The sequence below is a fragment of the Molothrus ater genome, chromosome 17 (genome assembly GCF_012460135.2).
Source record: "Molothrus ater isolate BHLD 08-10-18 breed brown headed cowbird chromosome 17, BPBGC_Mater_1.1, whole genome shotgun sequence".
Classification (NCBI taxonomy): Eukaryota; Metazoa; Chordata; class Aves; order Passeriformes; family Icteridae; genus Molothrus; species Molothrus ater.
In genome coordinates, this window is record NC_050494.2 from 5967067 (window position 1) to 5987297 (window position 20231).

Here is a 20231-nt window from a genome sequence, read left to right on the forward strand (position 1 = left end):
GTGTTCATTACTGCTGTGTTCACAGTAACTTTCATTTCTAAGTTCTTTGTAAAAATCCTGTCATTTCTGTGGAAGGCAAGCAAATTAAAATGAGATGAGAAAGACAAGATTTAGCCTGTGATACCAGTTCCTTCTAAGGAAGAAACAAAAAAAACAAAACTCCAACCCAGCGGGTGTGGTGAGACTTGCCATTAGGAAATTATACAAGACTCGGTTTCTTCTTCTTGGAAGGATAAAGTGTTGAGACTTGGATCTTCAGATCCTCCAGACTCAACCCTTTGAACATCAATAGAGTTCCTGAGGAGAATTTTTCCTGGAGGAATTTAAATTGGTAGGAAGCCCAATACAAACATTTATCAAAATAATCTCAAGGAAGGAGACACTCTGGGTGAAAGCACTGTTTGCACTCTGAGAATGAGTCTGAAGCAAGGGATCAGATTAAAAACAGACAAAATAAATCAGAAATTCAAAATGTGCAAGAAGGGCTGTTGGAAGGACTGTCTTGTGGTGTTAAAAGCCTGCTTGAAAATCCTGCTTAATCTTCAGACATGAGCTGTCCCTGAGCCTGTACAACAGAGCAAGTGGCAGCAGCCTGTGAGATGTGCATCTGTCAGGAGGCACGATGGGCTCTGCAGGTGGGATCCATTTATAGAGCCTGTAGATACCTGTCTGCCTCTGTTTATTTCCTAGCAGAGCTCTGGAGCATTTCAGCATCACCCAAGTGAACTGCCAGGAGTTTCAGCCAGGCATCAGCACGTTACACTCAGCTGGAGGCTTGAGAGTTACTGATTCCCAAATTTCTGGCTCTCTAAATATCATCTCCTTCCTCCTCCAGCCGTGGCAGACAGAGCTTAGATGCCAGCAGTGAATGTCAGTAATTAGGGAGCTCATTTTTGGTCTTAGCACTCTCATTTCAGTTTGGAAAGGAGCCTTGGCTAGAAGGTTACACAGCACATTACAGCCAGGATCAGTGAACAGGGAGAGGCAGCTTCAATCCTTTGAAAAGCCTCTGATAAAAAACTGAATAAGAGTGAGATGGTACTGGCATAAAGAAGGCAAAATGTGGTTTATGGAGAGGGAATGAGGAAGGTTTTTTTTCCAGTAAAGGACGAGAAATGAGAGCAGTTGTGAGTAATTTTTTTCCTGGCTGAATACGAATGTGCAACCTGAGGATGATGAGATCCTGGAGAACAAGGGTCACACATACAGTGAGTGATAATAAAGAGGCCTCACTGCAAAGACAAGCAGCAAATACCACAAGAAAGAAATGTAAAAAGGACTAAAAGAAGCCAAAGATTATTTGGATTTGAAGAAAGACTTCTTGCCTGAGCATTGTCCCAGTTTAGAACAGAGTGCTGACAAAATTGTCATGTGCACTTGTTTAATCAATTTTGGCTTTGAAACCCACTTACATCCAGTAAGCTTTGGGGAAATCTTCTCTTTTTTTAGAATAAATAGCTTTCTTTTTGTCATTTCCAGTCAGGTGCAAGGAGTGGGTCAGTGTGGTGCTGTGCAAGGTGGGGAGCCACAGAGGGCGGATGGCACCACCTGCTTGTGGCTCCCAGCCTGGGGCACTCCTGGCCTGGAGGGTTTGGGGTGAAATAGAGGGGGAGAGAAGGGGCAGGAGCTGCCTAAAACCTGAACATTTCACCTGCCTAATTCTGCTTGGAGTGAGTTGTGCCATTTCTGTTGGGGAGAAAAGAAAGAGATTAAAATATACAGTAACAAAGGTCTTTTCCCCTTTGCCTGCAAACCCCATCTGAGAGGACTGAAGCGTGTGAGAAGGTGTGTGGACAGCAGCACCAGCACATTCAGTGTACTGGTAATACTGGGAAGAATTTAATCTGTCTGTTAATCCATTCTGATAAGATCCCTCCTGACATTTTCAATAATTATTTCTTCCTTCTCAGCGATTTTTTTTTTCATCCTAAACATTTAAAGTTTGGGAGGTAAGAAGGTGAAAGGGCAGAATTTACTGCTTTCCTGAGCTCTGGCATTATCCCTTAGTCACTCACCAGGGGCAGGAGAAGCTCCATTTAAGAGGAATTTTCTCTTAGGATTATTATGCCAGGAACTTTCTGTGTATAAATGTCTCTGGCTTCTGCCATTCACTCAGCAGTGTTCTCCAGTTGTCTGTAATGTCTTCTGCACTAAAAAACATGAAGGATTATCTAATCCAATTGCTAAAAATCTTTGAAATTGTTATCATTAATATCCACTTAATTCAAATGCTTGGTAACAGCCTAGAAAATCCTTTTATTATAAATACCATACCTTACTTCCTCAGTAGATAAGTAACTGATTCGGTTTCCCCCAAAGTATTTAGGCTCTCTGGTAATAAAGCTCTGCAGAAAAACCAACCTGGCACTTCTGATAGTTTAGGGATAGGAAAAGGGCAAAACAAATCAGATTCCTTAAATACCACAAACAGAGCAAAACAGAGCCCAAGGCATTTCCCCCTTTGTAGCTCATCTTATGGAGCCATCCTCCAGTTCAGAGCTGGAAACTGGACAGAACATTAAAAATAAATCCCTGTCAAGAGCAAAGACAAAAGCACATCTTAATTGTTGCTGCCAGAGTATGTCAAGGGAGCAGGTGAAAACCTTGTGGATAAAGAGAGACCCACCAGGACTGGAAGGCCACAGAATTGATGGTGGGATTAAAACCCTCACAGGGATTTAGGGGGTGAGTACATTAGGCCTGAGGTGTAAAGGCCTGGGGTGCTTCTGCCATGGGCATCCAACAGGATGAGAGGACACAGCCTCAAGCTGCACCAGGGGAGGTTTAGGTTGGACATCAGGAGGAATTTCTTCACAGAAAGGGTGTGGTGGTGTTCACAGGGGTCCCGGGGAGAGGGAAGAGACGAGGATCTGACTCCAGGTTTCAGAAGGCTTGATTTATTATTTTATTATAGATATATAATATTAAAACTATACTAAAAGAATAGAAGAAAGGATTTCATCAGAAGGCCAGCAAGCAAGAAAAAGAATGGAATGATAACAAAAGCTTCTGACTCTCAGAGAATCCAAGCCAGCTGACTGTGATTGGCCATTAATTAGAAACAATCACATGAGCCCAATCCCAGATGCACCTGTTGCATTCCACAGCAGCAGATAACCATTGCTTACATCTTGTTCCTGAGGCCTCTCAGCCTCTCAGGAGAAAAAATCCTAAGGAAAGGATTTTTCATAAAAGATGTCTGTGACAAAAGGGTGATTAGACATGGAATGGGCTGCCCAGGGAGGTGGTGGAGTCACTGTCCCTGGAGGTGTTTAAGGAAAGATTGGACGTGGCACTCAGTGTCCTGGTCTGGCTGACAAGGTGGTGTTGGGTCATAGGTTGGACTGGATGATCTCAGAGGTCTTTTCCAACCTCACTGATTCAGGGATTCTGTGACCCACCAGGGACCCACAGGCTCCCACAACTGGGCTGGGCCCACGCACCATGGGGCTGATTGGCCTCAGGGGGTTTGAGGGACACAGCAGGGCAGCCCCCACTGCCCCTGCTGCCCCAGGCCCTGGATCACCCTGAGGCTGCCCTGGGAACACAGTGCACAGGGGGTGTGGGTGCTTGCACAGGGCGGCTGTGGGCGGGTTGCTAGGGGCTGTTGATGGGATGGTTGCTAGGGGCTGTTGCTAGGGGCTGTTGATGGGATGGTTGCTAGGGGCTGTTGCTACAGATGGCTGCTGGGAGCCATTGCTAGGGATGATTGCTGGGATAGTTGCTAGGCACGGTTGCCAGGGGCAGTTGCCGGGATTGTTGCTGGGATGGTCATCAGGGGTGTTTGCCAAGGCAGTTGCTAGGGATGGTTGCCAGGGGCAGTTGCCAGGACGGTTGCCAGGGCAGTTGCTATGGATAGTTGCTGGGATGGTTGCCAAGGAAGGTTGCCAGAGCAGTTGCTGGCATGGTTGCTAGGGGCAGTTGCTAAGGTGGTTGCTAGGGATGGTTGCCAGGGGCGGTTGATGGGACGGTTGCTGGAAAGGCTGACGGGATGGTTGCTAGGGCGGTTGACAGGATGGCTGCCAGAATGTTTGTCACGGTCGGTTGCCGGGACGGTTGATGGGATGGTTGATGGGATGGTTGATGGGATGGTTGATGGGATGGTTGATGGGATGGTTGATGGGATGGTTGATGGGATGGTTGCCGGGATGGTTGCTTGGGCTGTTGCCGGGATGGTTGTCACGATCGGTGGCCAGAGGCAGTTGCCAGGGATGGTTGTCACGGTCGGTGGCCACAGGCAGTTGCCAGGGATGGTTGTCACGGTCGGTGGCCACAGGCAGTTGCCAGGGATGGTTGTCACGGTCCGTGCCGGGGCGGGGCCGGGGCGGGCGGTGGCCGGGCCGTGCCGGAAGCGCTTCCAGCGGCCGGGAAGCCGTTCCGGGGCGGCGGGGCCAGGGAGCGCAGCGGAGCGGGCGGTGAGCGGGGCCGTGCGGGGCTCTGCGGGCACGGGACACTGGCCAGGGGCGGCGGTGGCTTCAGCATCTCCCCGGGAGCGAGTGCAGGGCCGGGGGGGCTCGCTGGTCCTGGCGGGGCCGGGCGGCACCGCGGGGCTGGCCCGGCAGGGACGGAGGGATGCAGGGACGGAGGGATGCAGGGATACAGGGATGGCGACAGCGGTGTCCCCTCCCTGGGGCTGCCCAGCTGGGCCAGCCCCCGGCCCCTTGTCCCAGGCTGGGCTCCTCGGCCATGGATCCAGCGGCGCGGGCAGGAGCACCCGGTAAAAATTGCCCAGGCTCCATCCCGACACCTGCTGAGCCTTTTGAAAATTCCAGCTTGAGCTTTTTTTTGCCCTGTCCTTTGACGGAGGAGGCAAAAATTGGGACAATTCTTTTAATTGTCAGAATTGTTTATTTATTTATTTGTTTCCACCCCAAGAAGAAGTTAATACATATTACTTGAGCTGTTCCCGTGGCTTTGCCCTCTGCCAGTTATTTATGTAGTGCCAGGTGAGGACACCAGCTGGGAAACACAGTGCAGCAAGAAGAAAGGCTGGAGTCTCTCCTGGCTGGTGCACTCTGGAGTCTCTCCTGCTGGTCCTGGGGATATGCTGGTTATTTATCACGGGGGCTGTGGGGATATGTTGGTTATTTATCACAGGGGCTGTTCCTGAGCCGTGGGGAACAGCCACATCCTCTGTGATGCTGTCACTGAGCACAGCAGGAGCTGCAGCCCCGAGGAGCCCTGGCTGGCTCTGGGATCTGCCCACTCCTCCAGCTCATTCACTGGGTATCAAACCTTGTGAATAAACTGGAGGGGCAAGGACAGCTCCCTCTCAGGGTCTGACAGACGAGTATTCATCTTCAAAAGCAATTTAAGAAGAGCTGCTTTAAGTGTGGCCATGGAGAGGTGGTCTGAGGAGAAAGGCAGCTGACAACCTGTGGAGAAGAAGAGATGTTATCTGAGGAATAAGTGGCGAAACTGAACTTCTTGGGAACAGGGAGGAAGGCTCCACCATCCAGAGACCTGTTGGTTTAGGTGAAAGGCAGAGGCTTTGGGCACTGTGTGAACCACTGGAGTTTTTTAAAACTGGAGCTTTGCTCAGAGTTGGGCTCCAGTGATGGCAGGAAAATCAATGGTCAGAGCATGGGTTCCCTGAGCAAGCAAGGACACTGCTGTAATTAGCTGGAGCACAATGCCAGGTGTTTTCTGACCCTGTTTCATGGGGTACTGCCTCAAATGGTGGTGGCAGCTGCTGCCAGGAGAGCTCTTAGTGCCAGGTCATGGCTCCAGGATTTGTTAGAGAACTAACAGGGGAACTAACTTACTGATGCCCTCAGGGGAGGTGAGCTAGAAGAGGGGAAAGGAGGGGAGAGTTGTAGAAGATGACAGAGGATTTTTTGCTTTCATTGTTTGTGTTTCCTTTTCCTGTTTATCTCTGTGTGTTGTGTTTCAGGTGTGTGAATTGGGGTTATCAGCAGAAGGTTGTCCTGAGAAGACTCCAGGTGAGGAATGAAGGAATTTCCCTTCCTGCTGTGTTTGAGGACTGGGGCCAGTGTCAGGCAAGAATAATGTTTTCAAAAGATACCCAGATGAGATAAATGCAACTCAAAGGTGATTCTCTGTCTTGTTTAGGAACTGCTGCCTTAGTGGGCTGGGAGAGATGATTTAAAAGGCAAAAGCAGTTGGGATGAGCCACGTGCATGCAGGCTGTGTTCAGGCATTGAGGAGCCATTGGCTGAGCCCTGGGTCAGTGTGTCCTGACTTCGTGTACAGGTCCCACACAGCCCTTGCTGACTGGATTGAATCAAAATTTAAAACATTTTCCTTCACTGAAGTACAGACCTGGACAGGACCTCGAGAGGTCACCTGTTCTTATCTCCTGGTTCAAAGGCAGAATTGTATATACCCACACCCATCCCAGGGCAGTGCTTATCTGATCTGCTCTTCTGAATCACCAGCAGCAGGGATTCCACAGTCTCTCTATTCCAGTGGCTGGCAGTCTGTGAAGTTGGAAATGTTCTCCTGTCCTAAAATTCAAAATAACATTCTGTGTTTCAGCTGAATGAAAACAAAATAATTATTTTTTTAATTTATATACCTCTCCCTTTAGTGTGTCACCAGGTGATAGTTGCCTCTTGAGGATTGAGTTGATTCTCAAATTTATCAACTATTACTTTGCTGGAATTTGCCACATTTACCATCCTTCTGGACTGGGTCACATCTAGATTGTAGATTGTAACAATCTCCTCCCAGCCTGAGAAATGCAGAGATATCTCCTGCTTTGGAGATAATTCCTAGGGGTAAACTCAGCACACAAACTCAGTCACACCCAAATTTTAGTGGTACAGAGAACTGTGGTTCTCAGTGAGCAGTGCTGATGCAGGGAATGCACACTGGGATCATCCAGGCCAGGAAAACCGAGTGGGGCACTAATCACAGCTGAGTGTGATGGCATCTCAGACTAATTGGATTTCCCTTTGGGGACTTCCTGAGGCTTACTCTAGCAGTTCTGGCAGGAGAGTTCTCCCTCGTTGTAAAAAGCCATTACTCATTCATAGGACAAATTGACAACTCCATTAGCAGAAGATAAAGGGAGGAAGGAAGGATGGTCTCATGGCTGAGAAGCCTGGGACCCAGGAGATCAATATTTAACTCTGCCACAAACTACCTGGGAGACTGTTTTAAGTTGTATGGGGCTTAGTGTAACCAGCCACTAAAGCCACACTTAAATTTGTACACATAACTTGTTCCTCTGCCTTCAACAGCTCTGCTTCTGTGTGGTTCAAGTTGCTGGGTTTGTACAGCATCTAAAACAACAAGGCTGTGACCACAGAGACAATATAAGTAAAAATAAGTAGTAATCACCTTGCATGTGTGATCAACTTCAGGAAGAAATTTATTCTTGCTTATTAAGCTTTTCCCTTATTGTTTTATGAACATGGGTTGTATTTTGTCTGCTCCTCATCCACAAATGGCCTAATACCAGGAGTTGAGTGCTGTTTTTGTAGGCAGGTGACAAACACCCAAATTGAACACAGCTTTCATTTTCCTTTTTGTTATTGCTCCAGTAGATCAAGAGTATCTTCCAAACTCCATGAGGGAGTCTGTCATTTTTGGATAACAGAAAGCAAATGCCAGAAAAGATGATGCAAAAAATTGCTCTGTATTTTCCCCCTTGCAGTGACCAGTTTTCCTCAGAGCAGTAGAGGAGAAGGGTGCACTGACAATGGCTGCAGAGTTGGATTTCTCCCCACCTGAGATCCCTGAGCCCACGTTCATGGAGAATGTGCTACGCTATGGACTCTTCTTTGGAGCCATTTTCCAGCTGATCTGTGTGCTTGCCATCATCCTGCCTGTGTCCAAGTCCCACAAGGCAGTGAGTAGTGCTCTTTAATATTGATATAAATGGGCAGAGTCAGGGAAAACAGGATGGGAGGGAATGTTGAGTGGCTAATGGAGACACAGCTGCCCCTGGGATTGGTGACAGTTTCATTGTTCAGTCTCCTTCCTTCCCTCTGGCTTTCCCTCCACCAGCTTCTATCTTGTGATTTACCACCAGATAGGAAAGTCAGGAATAAATATCTGAGCCAGGATCTCAGTGAAAAAAGCAACCTGAAGCACTGACAAGGTGCTAAATGCATGTGCAGTTCCTGGCTGCAAGAGAAGGCTTTGTCCCAACCCATATTGTTGTCATCCTGCTGCTGTTTTCCTTCATTTATTGCCAGGCAGGACATCCCCTGGCAGGACCTGCCTTCAGGAAGGGACTCTGGGCTTGAGTTTGTGTGTGATTTCTGGAAGCAAGGTGCAGGTGAGATTTCTAGTATCTCCTAAAGGTGAGGAAAGCAGTTTTCTGGACTGACATCCCATCCACTGCCCAAGGGTCCTTTGGTGTAGTTGGCACTGGAGAAGTTGAAAGGGAAACGTTGAGGTGAAGCTGAAGTTGAGGTGAGCTGTTCCTCTAGACTGAGGGATCTCCTGCATCTTCCTGGCTTTTCTCATTAAAGAGAAAAATGTCTTTGGTGCTGGGGACAGGTATTTCAGGGCTGCAAGGTGATCAGGATGCAGGTTTGGTGCTTTGATACAGATGTTCATGGTATATTTTCAGTAACAACTCAGCATGGGGAGTTTTGTTTTCAGACTTTTTATTTCCATGTTTGCCCCCTCCTGTGCAGAGGAAGACTGGAAATTATCAACCTCTTGGGGGAAGGGCAAGTTCATGATCCAATTTTTCCACCTTTAACTGCTGGTGTGATGTGATGCTGTCCTGCCATGGGTCATGCTCCCTCCTGCTTGTCCTGCCACAGGAACAGGCAGTTGTTGGACACCATGCAGTGCCATTGCAAGTCTTAGAATCTTACAATCATTCAGGTTGGAAAAGACCTTCAAGACCAACCTTTGCACTGTTACTCTGCAGCCACCAGCACCTGTCTGTCAGAGCCCATCATTTCCCCAGTAAATTTTTGAGAAATACCAAGTAACCCCATTTTTGAAAGTTGGAAAGAGTGAGAGCTTTGGTCTGGAGTGGGAAACTGGAGTCCAGCCACCAGTTAAAATAAGGCTCAAGGACCTTTTACTGCTTACATCTGTAGTATGCCTTGATGTTTGCATAGTCTAATGTTTATTTTCTCCATATATAAACCGTTCTCTTGATGTGCTGTCCATATGACCTGTAAACAAGGCCATAAACACCCCAGGCTGCCCCTCCAGATCCTGAGAATGATGTTTGAGTCTAGGTAGGATATTGGGGAACTTTGCTGCCTTGGAGCCTCAAACTTTGAAGTTTGGACATTAGAAGGCAGCAGTGTTCACATTATGGCAGCAGCTTTCTGCATCCCTGAGTAACAACCCTGTGCACTGATCACAGCTTTGGAAAGCCATCCAAGTCTCCTTCCTTGGAAAGCCACACAGATGTGAGCTGTAATAGCCCAGGAACTTGAGAGACTTTGAACCAAGCTCTTTGATTAAAAGGACACTGTCAGATGCTGCCTCCCCCTCCATTATCTGGAGTTCTGGCTGGGAAGCTTGGAACTCGCATGTCTTGCTCAGCCATTTTTTGTGTGTCCTTTTCCAGTTGGCACACTCAGGCTGAGAGAGCCCAAGATGCTAAAGCAATATTTATACTCAAATGCATTTAATGAAAGGAGGCAGTCTGGATGTGTGTGCTTTCTCAGAGGAGACTGGCACTGTTCCCTTGTGTTTTCACAAGATAACTGGGTTTTATTTCCCATGGCTGCAATATTATCTCTCATCTTCTCTGAAGGAAACAAGCATCACATCTCAGTATTTTGTTAGTCCAGGTGAAGAAAGCTTTGCCTGCAATTCCCTCCTCAGATTTTAGAGGCTCTCAACTTTATATTCTTACTGCTGCTTTGGGGAATATTTTTTTGTCTTGCACATGATAGTGATTAATGTTTGGCAGAAATGCCTGATGCCTGTTTCCATGTATCCTGGTCATTATATGTTATCTTTTCCTAATTCAAATAGTTTTCATTTAGTGTTGATTTTCTTCTTGCCTTCAAAGTTTTTCTTCTCCAAAGCCTGTTTTAGCTATTTAAGGTTTTAATGGCATCTCTGGTAACAAGCTGTTTCTGTGCAGAAACTCACACTCATCAAAAAGCACATGCAGAAGGAGCAGAGATGCTGCTGCTTGAGTCTCATTAAATGTGGCCTCAGTTTGACATCAGTGTGTTCCAACAGAGATACTCAGCCCTTGTTTCCTCTGGTTTATACGTGAATCCCCAATGCAACCTGTTAGCAAATGGTAAAAAAATAGTTACTGACTGTTTCTTAATTGATTCTTGTAGGACTCGGACAGTTTTGAGCCTAAGAATTCAGAGCCAGTGAAGAAGCCAAAGGCAACTGCTCCACAGATAAGCAAGAAACCTAAGAAGGAAACCAAAAAGAAACGATAGAGGTGTGACTGATGAGCCTGCCAAGACCAAACAACCACCTATAATTGTGCTTCCTCAGAGACAACATCAAAGGCAACTAACTCTCTTAATGGTTTTCTGGCATTGCCATCTTTTACTTTTCAGGGGCAAGGGAGAAGAATCTTAGAAGAGTGGAAGGGTTGGGGTTCTGCCATAGATTTCTTACAAGCAAAGAGAACTTCACATATCCAGGACTTCATTTGACTTGATCAATGTGTCAGTCACCATTAAAGTGACTTCTTCCAGTTCTGGTGGGCAGGGAGGGCTGTTGGCCTGGCTCCTCCCTGCTGGCTGGGATTTGTAGTGAAGTCCCTGTGGAAAGTGGAGCATGAGTTTGCTGCTTTGGATACCGGTTTGTGTTGTGCTTTTTGAAGGCAGAGGGATCAAATGGATCAAGAATGCCACACTACACAGCTTTGTATTCATCTCTGTTGTCATCTAGTCTGAAATACATAGCTGCATTTTATGGCTTAATCATAATGCCTTTGTCATATTCTTTAATTCTTTAGGTAATAACTCACCAGATTCCAGACTGCTGGAGATGAAAGCTTTCATTTCCCCAGCGTCGCTGTTTCCCCACCCATGCACTCTTCCTTTCCATTCCCACCTTTGAAAGCAGGTACATTTCAGGGAACTGAGGCTGTGCTGGGGATTGCAATGACTACAGGAATCAGGAAACAATTGGACTCTGGAAGGTGCAGAATTTAATGCCTGTGCTAGGGGAGTTGTTCTTGGAGACTTGGGAAGACCAGGTGCTGGAGAGGAGCTGCTGAGGTGGGAGCCTGGTGCTCTGGTGGTGCATCAGCCTGCTCTGCCTCTCTGTGCCATCAAAAGGGATAAACCCTCCTGCCAGCTGGCTGAGCCCTGACCATGGCTCTCTTTCAGCACAGCTGGGCATCATTGCACTTGCAAATCCCCTCCCAGCCTTCCCTGCCACAGTCTGCTCCATCTCCTCTGGCTGAATTCCTCCTGAGGGTGAACACCTTCTCAGCCTGAGGAGATGAGGTATTTTAAGATCCAAGGGGTGGCAGGCCAGCTGTGTACCATGGCTGCATGGCAGGAGATACAGACACTGTGTTCCTTCAGGCTCTGGCTCTCCAGGCCCAGGGACAATCCAGGGTTGGATTTAAATATGGCTAGACAGGACTGGAAGGAGATAGGTGGTGACGTAGCCACGGAGTCTCTGCAGAGCAGCTCAGGCTTCCTGATGCCAGCTCACATCTTGGTTTGTTTGATCAGGAGTGAGTCAATGGGAGGAGAACCTGCTCTCTGAGGCGCACCCAGGGTTCAGAGCAGCTTTGAAGGAAGGGTTCTCCCTGGCAGGGCTGCAAGTCTGTGATCCTCTTTGCATACACAGACTCCCATCCTCGAGTCACAAATGCCTGGTGAGCCCAGGTGTGTGTTTGTAACAGCAGGTGAGCAGCACATTCACAGAAACCATCAGTGCTGAGAGCAGCCACGTCCTCTGCTCACTCTTGCTGTTTTTGGGGGTGACAGATGGATCCCAGAACCAGTGTGGCTCTGACTTCCCTGCTCCAGGCTCTCTGATGCTCTTTGCCAGAATGCTGGCACCAAGTTGCACTTCTTAAAATCCAGCTTGGAGTTCTGCTTTAAATTCTGCTTTTTAAATTAATTTTTTTTGAGCTACATGAAGGCAGTACTAGGAGGACAGAACAAAGCATAGGAGACACAAGCACTCTAAAGTTGCTTTAAGTTCTCAGTACAAAGAAATATTACAAAAAGTTCCCACGCAGATAGCAAAGAACAGTGTTGTGCCATGAGTTTCCATGATGGACCTGTGCTCTGTCTCTGATCTGCAGGGCAAAGAAAAGTCCTGAGTAGGAACTGCAGATCACTCTTTCCATTTTAATACATGAGAATGGTTTTATGTAAATCCCAGCTTTCTGCAGGTTACCTAAAGCAGGGAGTTAATGCTTTAATGGAATCACAGGACACGTTATCCAAAATACAGAGTCACTTCTGCAGCTCAGAGCCAGTTAGCAGTGGGCACTGTGTGGCTGTTACTGAAACAGCAGCTGCTACATCAATGTCCACACCCAGCTGTTTGCAGGCTGCTCACTCATTGCTCAGTAGAAATCATGGATGTTGGGGTTTGGTTTTGTTGGGGGGAAGAGGGATGAAGAGAAATTCCCCACTCTGTTCCTGACACCTTTATACCTATTTGAATGCTCTTGTTTGCTGAACTTAGAGTATGTAGAGATTACCAATAACCCATGTATTTTAGTTTATCCTGAAATGTGTAATAAATGCCATCAGAATCTTTGTTATAAAAGAAATCTGTGTTTAAAGTTGTGCTGTCTGTTCCCTCACATTTCACTGTGAAAGCTGCCAGAACTCCCAGACTATAGGAACACAGGGACATAAATAACCTATTCATTAAAATGATCCATTAAGGGAAATCCTTTCAGATCCTTTAATCTGTGAGAAATTGGTTAGTTAATACTGTCAGGCATGTGTGCATCTGTATCTATGTTTGACTTGGAAGTAGCAAACTGTTTCCTAACACTGCTTCACCTTCCTGGAAGGAGGTAGAAAACCAGCCAGTGACTAAATCAATTTGCCCCCATGAAGGTATCCCCAGTAAAGGCATTGATTGTTACCAATGCAAGCAGGGGATTAGGTGGGGATTCAGTAGGCTGGTAAAAGGGATTCTCAGGAGCTCAGGTTTGCATGGCTGGAGCATGGGGCTGTCTGGTGGCTCTTCTTGGCTGCAGTGAGACCAATGTGGCAGCCAAGCTCTGGCAAGTGTGTGTTGGTTCTTGGTAGCCAAACTCTGGCAAGTGTCTGCTGGTTCTCTCACCAGAAAACCAAAGCAGAGAAGGACTAGTGTGGCGACTCCTTTAATTCCCAAGCACTTTTCTCCAGGCTGTTTTGTAATTAACATCCCAAAGGGAGCTGAGACCTCATTAAGTCAATTTTATTGAAGGGGAGGTTTTCAAAGGTCTGTCTCCAGGTACCTGCCAGTAGGCAGCACCTCTGCAGCCACACCTTGCTGTGCCACCCAAAGCCAGGAGCTGGCTGAGGATTTCCTCTGCTGATGTGTGTCACAGGGTTCCTGTCCCTCAGCAGGCCATGCTCCAGCTCTGAAGAAACGTGGCTGAGAGCTCTTTCCCGTGTTTCTGATCACATTGAAGCAGCTCTGCCTCTCTGGCCATGCTCCTCTCCAGAGCTGTGGCCATGGCTGTCCCCTGGAGCTGTCCCAGGCTCACAATGCATCCTTGTGCTCCCCCAGAGCCAGCAGCACAATCCCTTGAGACAGACTAATAAGTAGCTCGTGACTGGAGTTCCAGTTCACATAGTTCAATTAAATCCCTGTTAATCTTGTTCAGACCTAATTTACTTTCATTCTCATACACACTCCTCTCTCAGCAGAGGGATTCTGCTGAGGTTCCCTGCTGCCAGGGCTGGAGAGCAGCCCCAGGCCCTCAGACACTGATGTTTGCAGAGCAGCCCCCTTGTCGAGTCAATAAACTCAGATTATTTCCCAGCCTGTCACAAAGAATGAAAACACTCCTTCAGTGCCTGGCTTTAGGGAGGGTCAGGCTATCTGGCAATGCTGGAGGAGACCATAAGGAAGCTGTAGGAAGGGAGGACCTGCTCTGTATCTGCCAGGGCACTGCTCAACCTTTCCTCTCTGTGTGTGTGTGTTAATTTTTGGGTGCTGGACTTCCCTCCTGGGAGCATCTCTTCCACATTGATACTTCTTCCTTTCAGGCAGAAGTTGTGTTGTTCACAGCCTGTGGCCTGAAGGGATTGAGATGACTGTATTGATTTAGTTGTTTGTTCATTAATCTCATGAGGCATCAGAGACTGACTGCATTGAGAAAATGGGATGATGAATGGAGAGTGCTGGCATTGCTGTGTGCTTGATGATTAGCCTGATTGCTGGCCTTGGCACTGAGAAGGGATCTGACCCTCCTCTTCCTCATGCAGCCATGGGGGATGATTTGTTTGGGAAGCATTCCCTTTCTCCCTGGCCACAGATGTGGGCTGTAATCAGTGTTTGCACTCCTCCTCCAGCTGACAGTCACTGCAGGTCCGAGGTCCAGCTCTTCTCTGGCACTTTGTGCCTTTTGAGTGGTGGTTTGTGGGGGTGTTTTCTGGCTGTTGGTACCCAGGCCACTGGGCAGTAGCTGCTCCAAGTGTCTCTTGCTTGGAGCTGGCAATCGCAGGGCAATGAAATCGGCTTCCTGCCTCTCCCTTGAAATTCAGCTGATGTTCCCATTTCATGGTGCTTCTTCCCAGTTTGTGACTTTTCTGTCACCAAAAATCACTCCTCTTGTTGCTTCCAGCCTGTAGACTCATGTCCAGGGCAGTAATTCTGTCCTTGCAGACACATTTTACCTGCCAGTGACAGTGAGCATTGCCTGCTGTTATCAAGGACTGATACAAAGAAGGAGCAGGTGCAGGAGCACCCAGGATGGAGGAAGGTGTCCCTTTGTAATTTTTGGCAATTATATTTTCAGCCAGCAGATGTAACAGCCAGGGAAGGAATTCTCCCTGCCTTGGGAGCCCTGGGTACCCCTGGAGAGCTGTGCCAAGCCATGAGGAGCCAAACCCATCCCACACCACACTTCTGAGCTGGTGATGAGCAAGTGCTGTGGTGCTGCATGTGCCCCACACCACCCCTCAGAGCCTGCTCCTCATGGGCACACACAGGATTTGTCTTGTGCAAACCCAAACCTCTTGCAGTGCCCACTTCCCTCCTCACAGCTTCCCTGGTTTCATTTACTGCCTGCAGGCCCCTGTGTGGCTGTGATGCCCCCTGCACTCTGCTTGCCATCCCTAGGAAACCACAGGCCAGGTGAGGACTCAGTGATGCAGAGCAGGGGGTTGGAGCTCGGAGGCTGATGGGCTCCTCTGTGGTTCCAGTCCAGCCTTTCTGGCTGCTGGGTACAAGGTAAACCTGCTTTGGTCACATTTTAAAGCATCTGTTGCCTGGTTGATGTCTCTCATTGGATGAAAGGAGCTCAGCTCCCAAATGGGGAGCTGTGGGTAGAAGGGCTCTCACTTCTCCCTATCTCCAGCTCCAGGCAAGGAGCTGTGTCTTTAGCATCATGCTCTGCTGGAAGTCCTGTTTGCACAGCATTCCTTTTGTGTGAAACCTGCACAAGGGACAGCTCCATGTCTCTGCCAGAGGCTGTCCCAGCCTCTGAGCTGCCACCCCTGTGTCGAGTTCAGCCAGTCCCAGTGCATGGACTGGGGCCATAGAAGGCATCAGCAGTGGCCTGAGACATCTCATATCTTGCCCAAGCTAAACCCAGGTGTCCCTGGCTCCAAGGCTTGTTCCTGCTGCCTTCCCTTTGGCTGCTCTTGATGGCAAAAGCCATCCCAAGCTTATAAATTCACCTTGCCATGAGCCAAAGTCCAGAGTACAGCAGACACCATCGAGCTCTGCAGGCAAAGCTGCTTGTGCAGCTCCAGGAATCAGCTCCAGACGTTTCCTGCTGTTATTTGTGCCTCAGCTCTGGCTGCACAGGCAGGATCCCTGCTGGAGCTTGTGGGGTGACATCCCCGTGGCTCCCTGAGGGCAGCTCTTGCCCAATGCTCTAGCCAAAGGGCCAGGCTGCAGCTGCAGGGCTGTGTGCAGGAGAGGCTCCTCATGGCTGTGGTTCCATGCAGCAGCTCCTTGTGGTGCTGTGGTGGCTCCTTTGGTGAAGCAGATATCCCCCAGTGTCAGGCCTGGCAGGAGGAGCAGATTTTGAAAAAAGGTACAAGCAGTTCTCATCCCTACCTCCCCCCTCACTTGACTTGTTTTAAACTGAGCTGGGATCCAAGCATCACATGGTTGAAGCTTTTCAGATTCAGACTGTGGCCTCCTTTGCCCATCCCTCGCTCCAAGGACCAAGGCTGGATGATTAAGGGGAAACACCCTCGTGTCTGCTCCAGCTCTGCCTGCTCAGGCTGCAGGCAGGCCAGCCAGCAGCTGGGTGCTGGCAGGGAGGGAACATCCCAGCCCTGGGGCAGGGTCTGCTGGATGTGGCTACCAGAGCTCTGCACCAACCAGCCATCCTCTACTGCTCTTCTCCCAAACCAAGCCAGAAGCAGGGCTATAAATCTCAGCTGCAGGAGCTTCCCTGAGTTTTTCTGAATCACTCTTTTCTATGGATACTAAGACTGGCCAAAAAGCAGAATTTCCATGCTGGGAGATGCCAACATCTTGTGTGTGGCTTTCATGCTGAGCTGAGGCAAGAAGCAAAACGTGTCAGATTTTTGCCCAAACAAGCTGTATTCCCAGATACTTAATTCAGATTGCATCAAAGCATATTTTATCAGTCAGAACCCTGACAGGAAATGTTGTGCCTTTATTGACCATGCAGATAATTTCAGCCCACAGCTGTTGAACTCAGTGCCTCCTTATTAAATATTTGCATGTCACCGAGTCAGTGGCTTCCCCGCAGCCCTTTCCCCCAGGGAATTTTGCAATGACACTTCCTGGCAGGGGCTAAGGGCCCCTTTTGCATAGCAGATTGTCACCACACTGAGGGACACAACAGGTCCTGAGCCCCCCTGGTAATTTCTTCTCAGGTGCCCCTTTTTATCCTATAAGCTGCAGAGTGCTGGCGATTGCTGCTCCTGCAGCCCCGATGCTCAGTGTGGGAGAGAATGGCCAGAATGAGCATTTCTAGCATGAAATATTGCCAAATGGCTCGTGCTGCAGGGTTATTCTGGTCAATCCCCCTTAGTAAATCAGCTCCTGAGCTTGAAACTGCAGCTTCCCTAACAGGGCTGATGGTGCTGATCATTTCCCATCTCACACTCACTATTTACAGGGCTGTAAAGCTCAGTGATCATAAAATCTCAGGGCAAGAGCCATGGCTGCCTCTCTCTCTCTCTGTCCAGCATCTCAAACATAACCATTATATTATTAATAGTAATAATTCCTGCAACTGTATTTGCAATTTGCAGTGAACAAAGTGCAGCCTCAGGAGCAGAATCCAATATACAAAACTTATTCACGTGTGCCAAGGGGATGCTGAAAAATAAAGCTGGCTGGAGATGAATAGATGTTTTGTTGTAAATCCACAGTTACTTTGGGGAGGTCAGGGCTCAGATCAAACACTGGACCCAACAAGCACCCTCTTACCTCACAGGAGGATTTCGGGAGCCCTGTGGAGCAGTTTGATCTGCACACCTGGAGGGGAAGGAGCCACGTACTTACTTACTTACTCATGAGCATGACGGCATCTGCCCACAGTAACTCTCATTCTTCTTGTTGCTGATGAAACTCGTGTAAAGGTCAGCAAGAAAACACAGAAATACCTGAGCGTGTCTTCATTTCTTTTTAAAGTATCTTTTCAAGCCGTCCTGTAATAACCAAGCCACTGGAAATGCTCACTGCTACTTTTGTTCAAATTGAAAGTATCTGGTTTTCAGTTTCTGTAACCCTCTTCCTCTCTCTGGGGTGGGTTTTATCAGCTCTATTTAAAAGTGAAGAATCATATCAAGAAAATGAGTTTCGGACGAGAGACCGAAATCTCTGGTTGGGTGAAAAAAGCAGCAATTTGCATTAGACTGCTTAAAGATAAATATTTGAAGAGAGGCAGGAGGCAAAGGGAAGTGGGTGGCCAGGGGCTGTCGGGCTCCAGACCTCATGTCTGAGCCAGGAGCGTCCTGAGGTGAGCTGGGTTGTTTAAATGGTCTTAAATCGCACTATCACCAGCACTTCGTGTTTAATGTCAGCCCTGTGAGGGCACATTCCAGCATTTGAGACCAAAAGATAAGAGTCTGGCTTTAGACTGTGTCTGTTTGTAATTTTAGATTTGCACATTGGCATCATCTTAGAGGAAGAAGAAGAGGTTGTGTCGTGGACTTGGTCTGGCTGTTGAAAGGCTCAGTGCTGTGGGTGTTTGCCTTCCAGCCATGGGCCGGCACCGCCAGAGATGGGAACTCCGATTGGGAGGACAGCCTGCAGAAAAGAAGTTGATTGCAAAAGAGAAAAACAAAATACAAATATTTATAAGTCATAATTGCATCTTAGATTTGGGTCTGCATCCAGTAGAGGCTGAGTCATCCTCACCAGCTCACCCGGGGCTGGAGCCAGGTCCCCACTTCCCTGGGGTGTTCTCCCCTCCGGCAGAGCTCCGAGCTGCAGTGGGTGCTCCTGGGACAGGGAGGGACAGGGGAGCGTCCCTGTGTCCCTGTGCAGCACAGCAGGGAGGAGGTGTGGGGCTGCCCAGGCATTGCTGTGACCCCCTCTTTCCCCTGTGTTACATCCGTGGGTGAGCAGAGCAGTACTCCACACCACAGGGTTAACCCCTTCATCCCACATCGGATGAAAAATCCCTCTCTCCACAGCTGAATAGCAGAGAGGGTGGGCTAAGAATTAACACCCCCAAGCCTGCGGTTGGAGCAGACAGGGCCGAACCCCCCAGACCACGCACACCACGGGTGTCCGGGGAGCCCGGCCGGCCTGGGAGGGAGCCCAAGGCGAAAGCGTCTCCTGCGCGGCCGGAGGGACCTTATCAGCGCCAGCTCCTCCCAGGGAAGGGCCCCTCACAATGTGCTGGCCACGGCCGATGGATCGGCGCGTGCATGACTCCCTGTTCCTGGTGACTCATGGATTCGCTGGCCTTCGCCAGTGTCATGGGAAATACTTCTTTAATAACTCAAAAGGCGGGGGGGGGGGAGTGGGAAACAGAAAGAAAAACTCCACCACATAGTTCTTTCAAAGTTGTTAACTTCCCAGATTGTTTCTGAAATGTCAGATCTTGCTCAGAGGAAGGAGGATTTTGAAAAGCCCCCGCGGAGTGGCTGCAGCGTTGGTCGGAGGGGTGGGCAGGGACGGCAGAGGTGCTGCTGGCTGTGGAAATACAAGGGTCACTGCAGCTGGCCGGCAGCCGAGCGTGCCGCATAAAAGAGCTAAATGTGGGTTTAAGGAGTGGACTGCTTCACCCCCTTTCCTCCTGGAGGATAACGTGACAGGGAACACTTCAATGGATCGCCAGTGGGGGAGGTGGGAGGGCTGCCAGCGCCGCTGAGCTGGTCGGGCAGCCCCGACGGGCTGGGTGCAGGCACCGGGGCACCCGGCAGAGCCTGAGCCCGTGTGTGCACCCCGGTGCCAGGGCAGAGCTGGGCATTTCCCACCTCCCGCTGCTGATGCTGAAAGGGGAGGCTGCTGAGGAGCAAGGGGAACGATGGGTGGAACTGTTCCCGTGTGCCCACCTGCCAGAGTGGAACTCAGGGACACACACACCTGAGGGGGGGATGCTGCCAGCTGGGGACTGGGACCCCCAGAACACCCGCAGCTCCACTCTGCCTTGTTTTGGATCCGACACCGGCTTCAGGGGCGAGCAGGGGTGGGACATGTTCACCCCTAAACGGAATGGATGCCCCAGCGGAGCTCAGACACCGCTGAGTGCCTGTGCTGCCTCCAAAGGGCCCCACAAAGTTCCCCGGGGAGGCACAGGACGTGGTTTATCTTTCTCTGCTTTCCATCTGAAGTTTTGCCTCCTTCCGACTTCAGGGAAGGGGGAACGTGGGTTGCAGTCCTCTGGGAAGGCGAGGTGTCCCTCCTGGGGATGAGGAGGAACAGAACCTGACAAAACAGCATTTCCCCCGCAATTCGCCGTGTGTTAGAGCTGTTGAATAAAGCGAACCGCAACCTAGCCAGGAGGTTTCAGCCTCCTGAAAATCACTTTTGTGTTACCAGCTCCGGCTTCCAGGTACCACACCAAGCCAGCCCGCCGGGGCGAGCAGCGCTGGGCTCGGGTGGGAGCACCCCCAGCCCGTCACCCGCGGGGCGACGCGCCCTGAGGACCGCGGCCGCCGCTCCCACGCGTGTCCCCGGCGCAGCCAAGGCGCTTCCCCCGCCGCGGGCCGGGACGCGCCGGCAGCGCC

The 20231-nt window shown here is 49.4% G+C and overlaps 1 protein-coding gene across 1 annotated transcript; it reads left to right on the forward strand.

Moving 5' to 3' along the window:
* The first annotated feature begins 4356 nt into the window (after positions 1-4356).
* On the forward strand, positions 4357-12667 carry MANBAL (mannosidase beta like). The gene is made up of 4 exons (XM_036395742.2): positions 4357-4415; positions 5894-5942; positions 7622-7816; positions 10245-12667. Exons 3-4 carry the CDS (start codon positions 7667-7669, stop codon positions 10350-10352), a joined length of 258 nt encoding a protein of 85 aa, XP_036251635.1. The 5' UTR covers positions 4357-4415; positions 5894-5942; positions 7622-7666; the 3' UTR covers positions 10353-12667.
* The last annotated feature ends 7564 nt before the right edge of the window (positions 12668-20231 follow it).

Excerpts from the sequence above, each read along its gene's own strand:
- MANBAL (XM_036395742.2), top strand. The coding sequence starts at position 7,667 with ATGGCTGCAGAGTTGGATTTCTCCCCACCTGAGATCCCTGAGCCCACG. Across the intron at positions 7,817-10,244 it reads TGTCCAAGTCCCACAAGGCA|GACTCGGACAGTTTTGAGCC; the intron begins GTGAGTAGTGCT and ends TGATTCTTGTAG.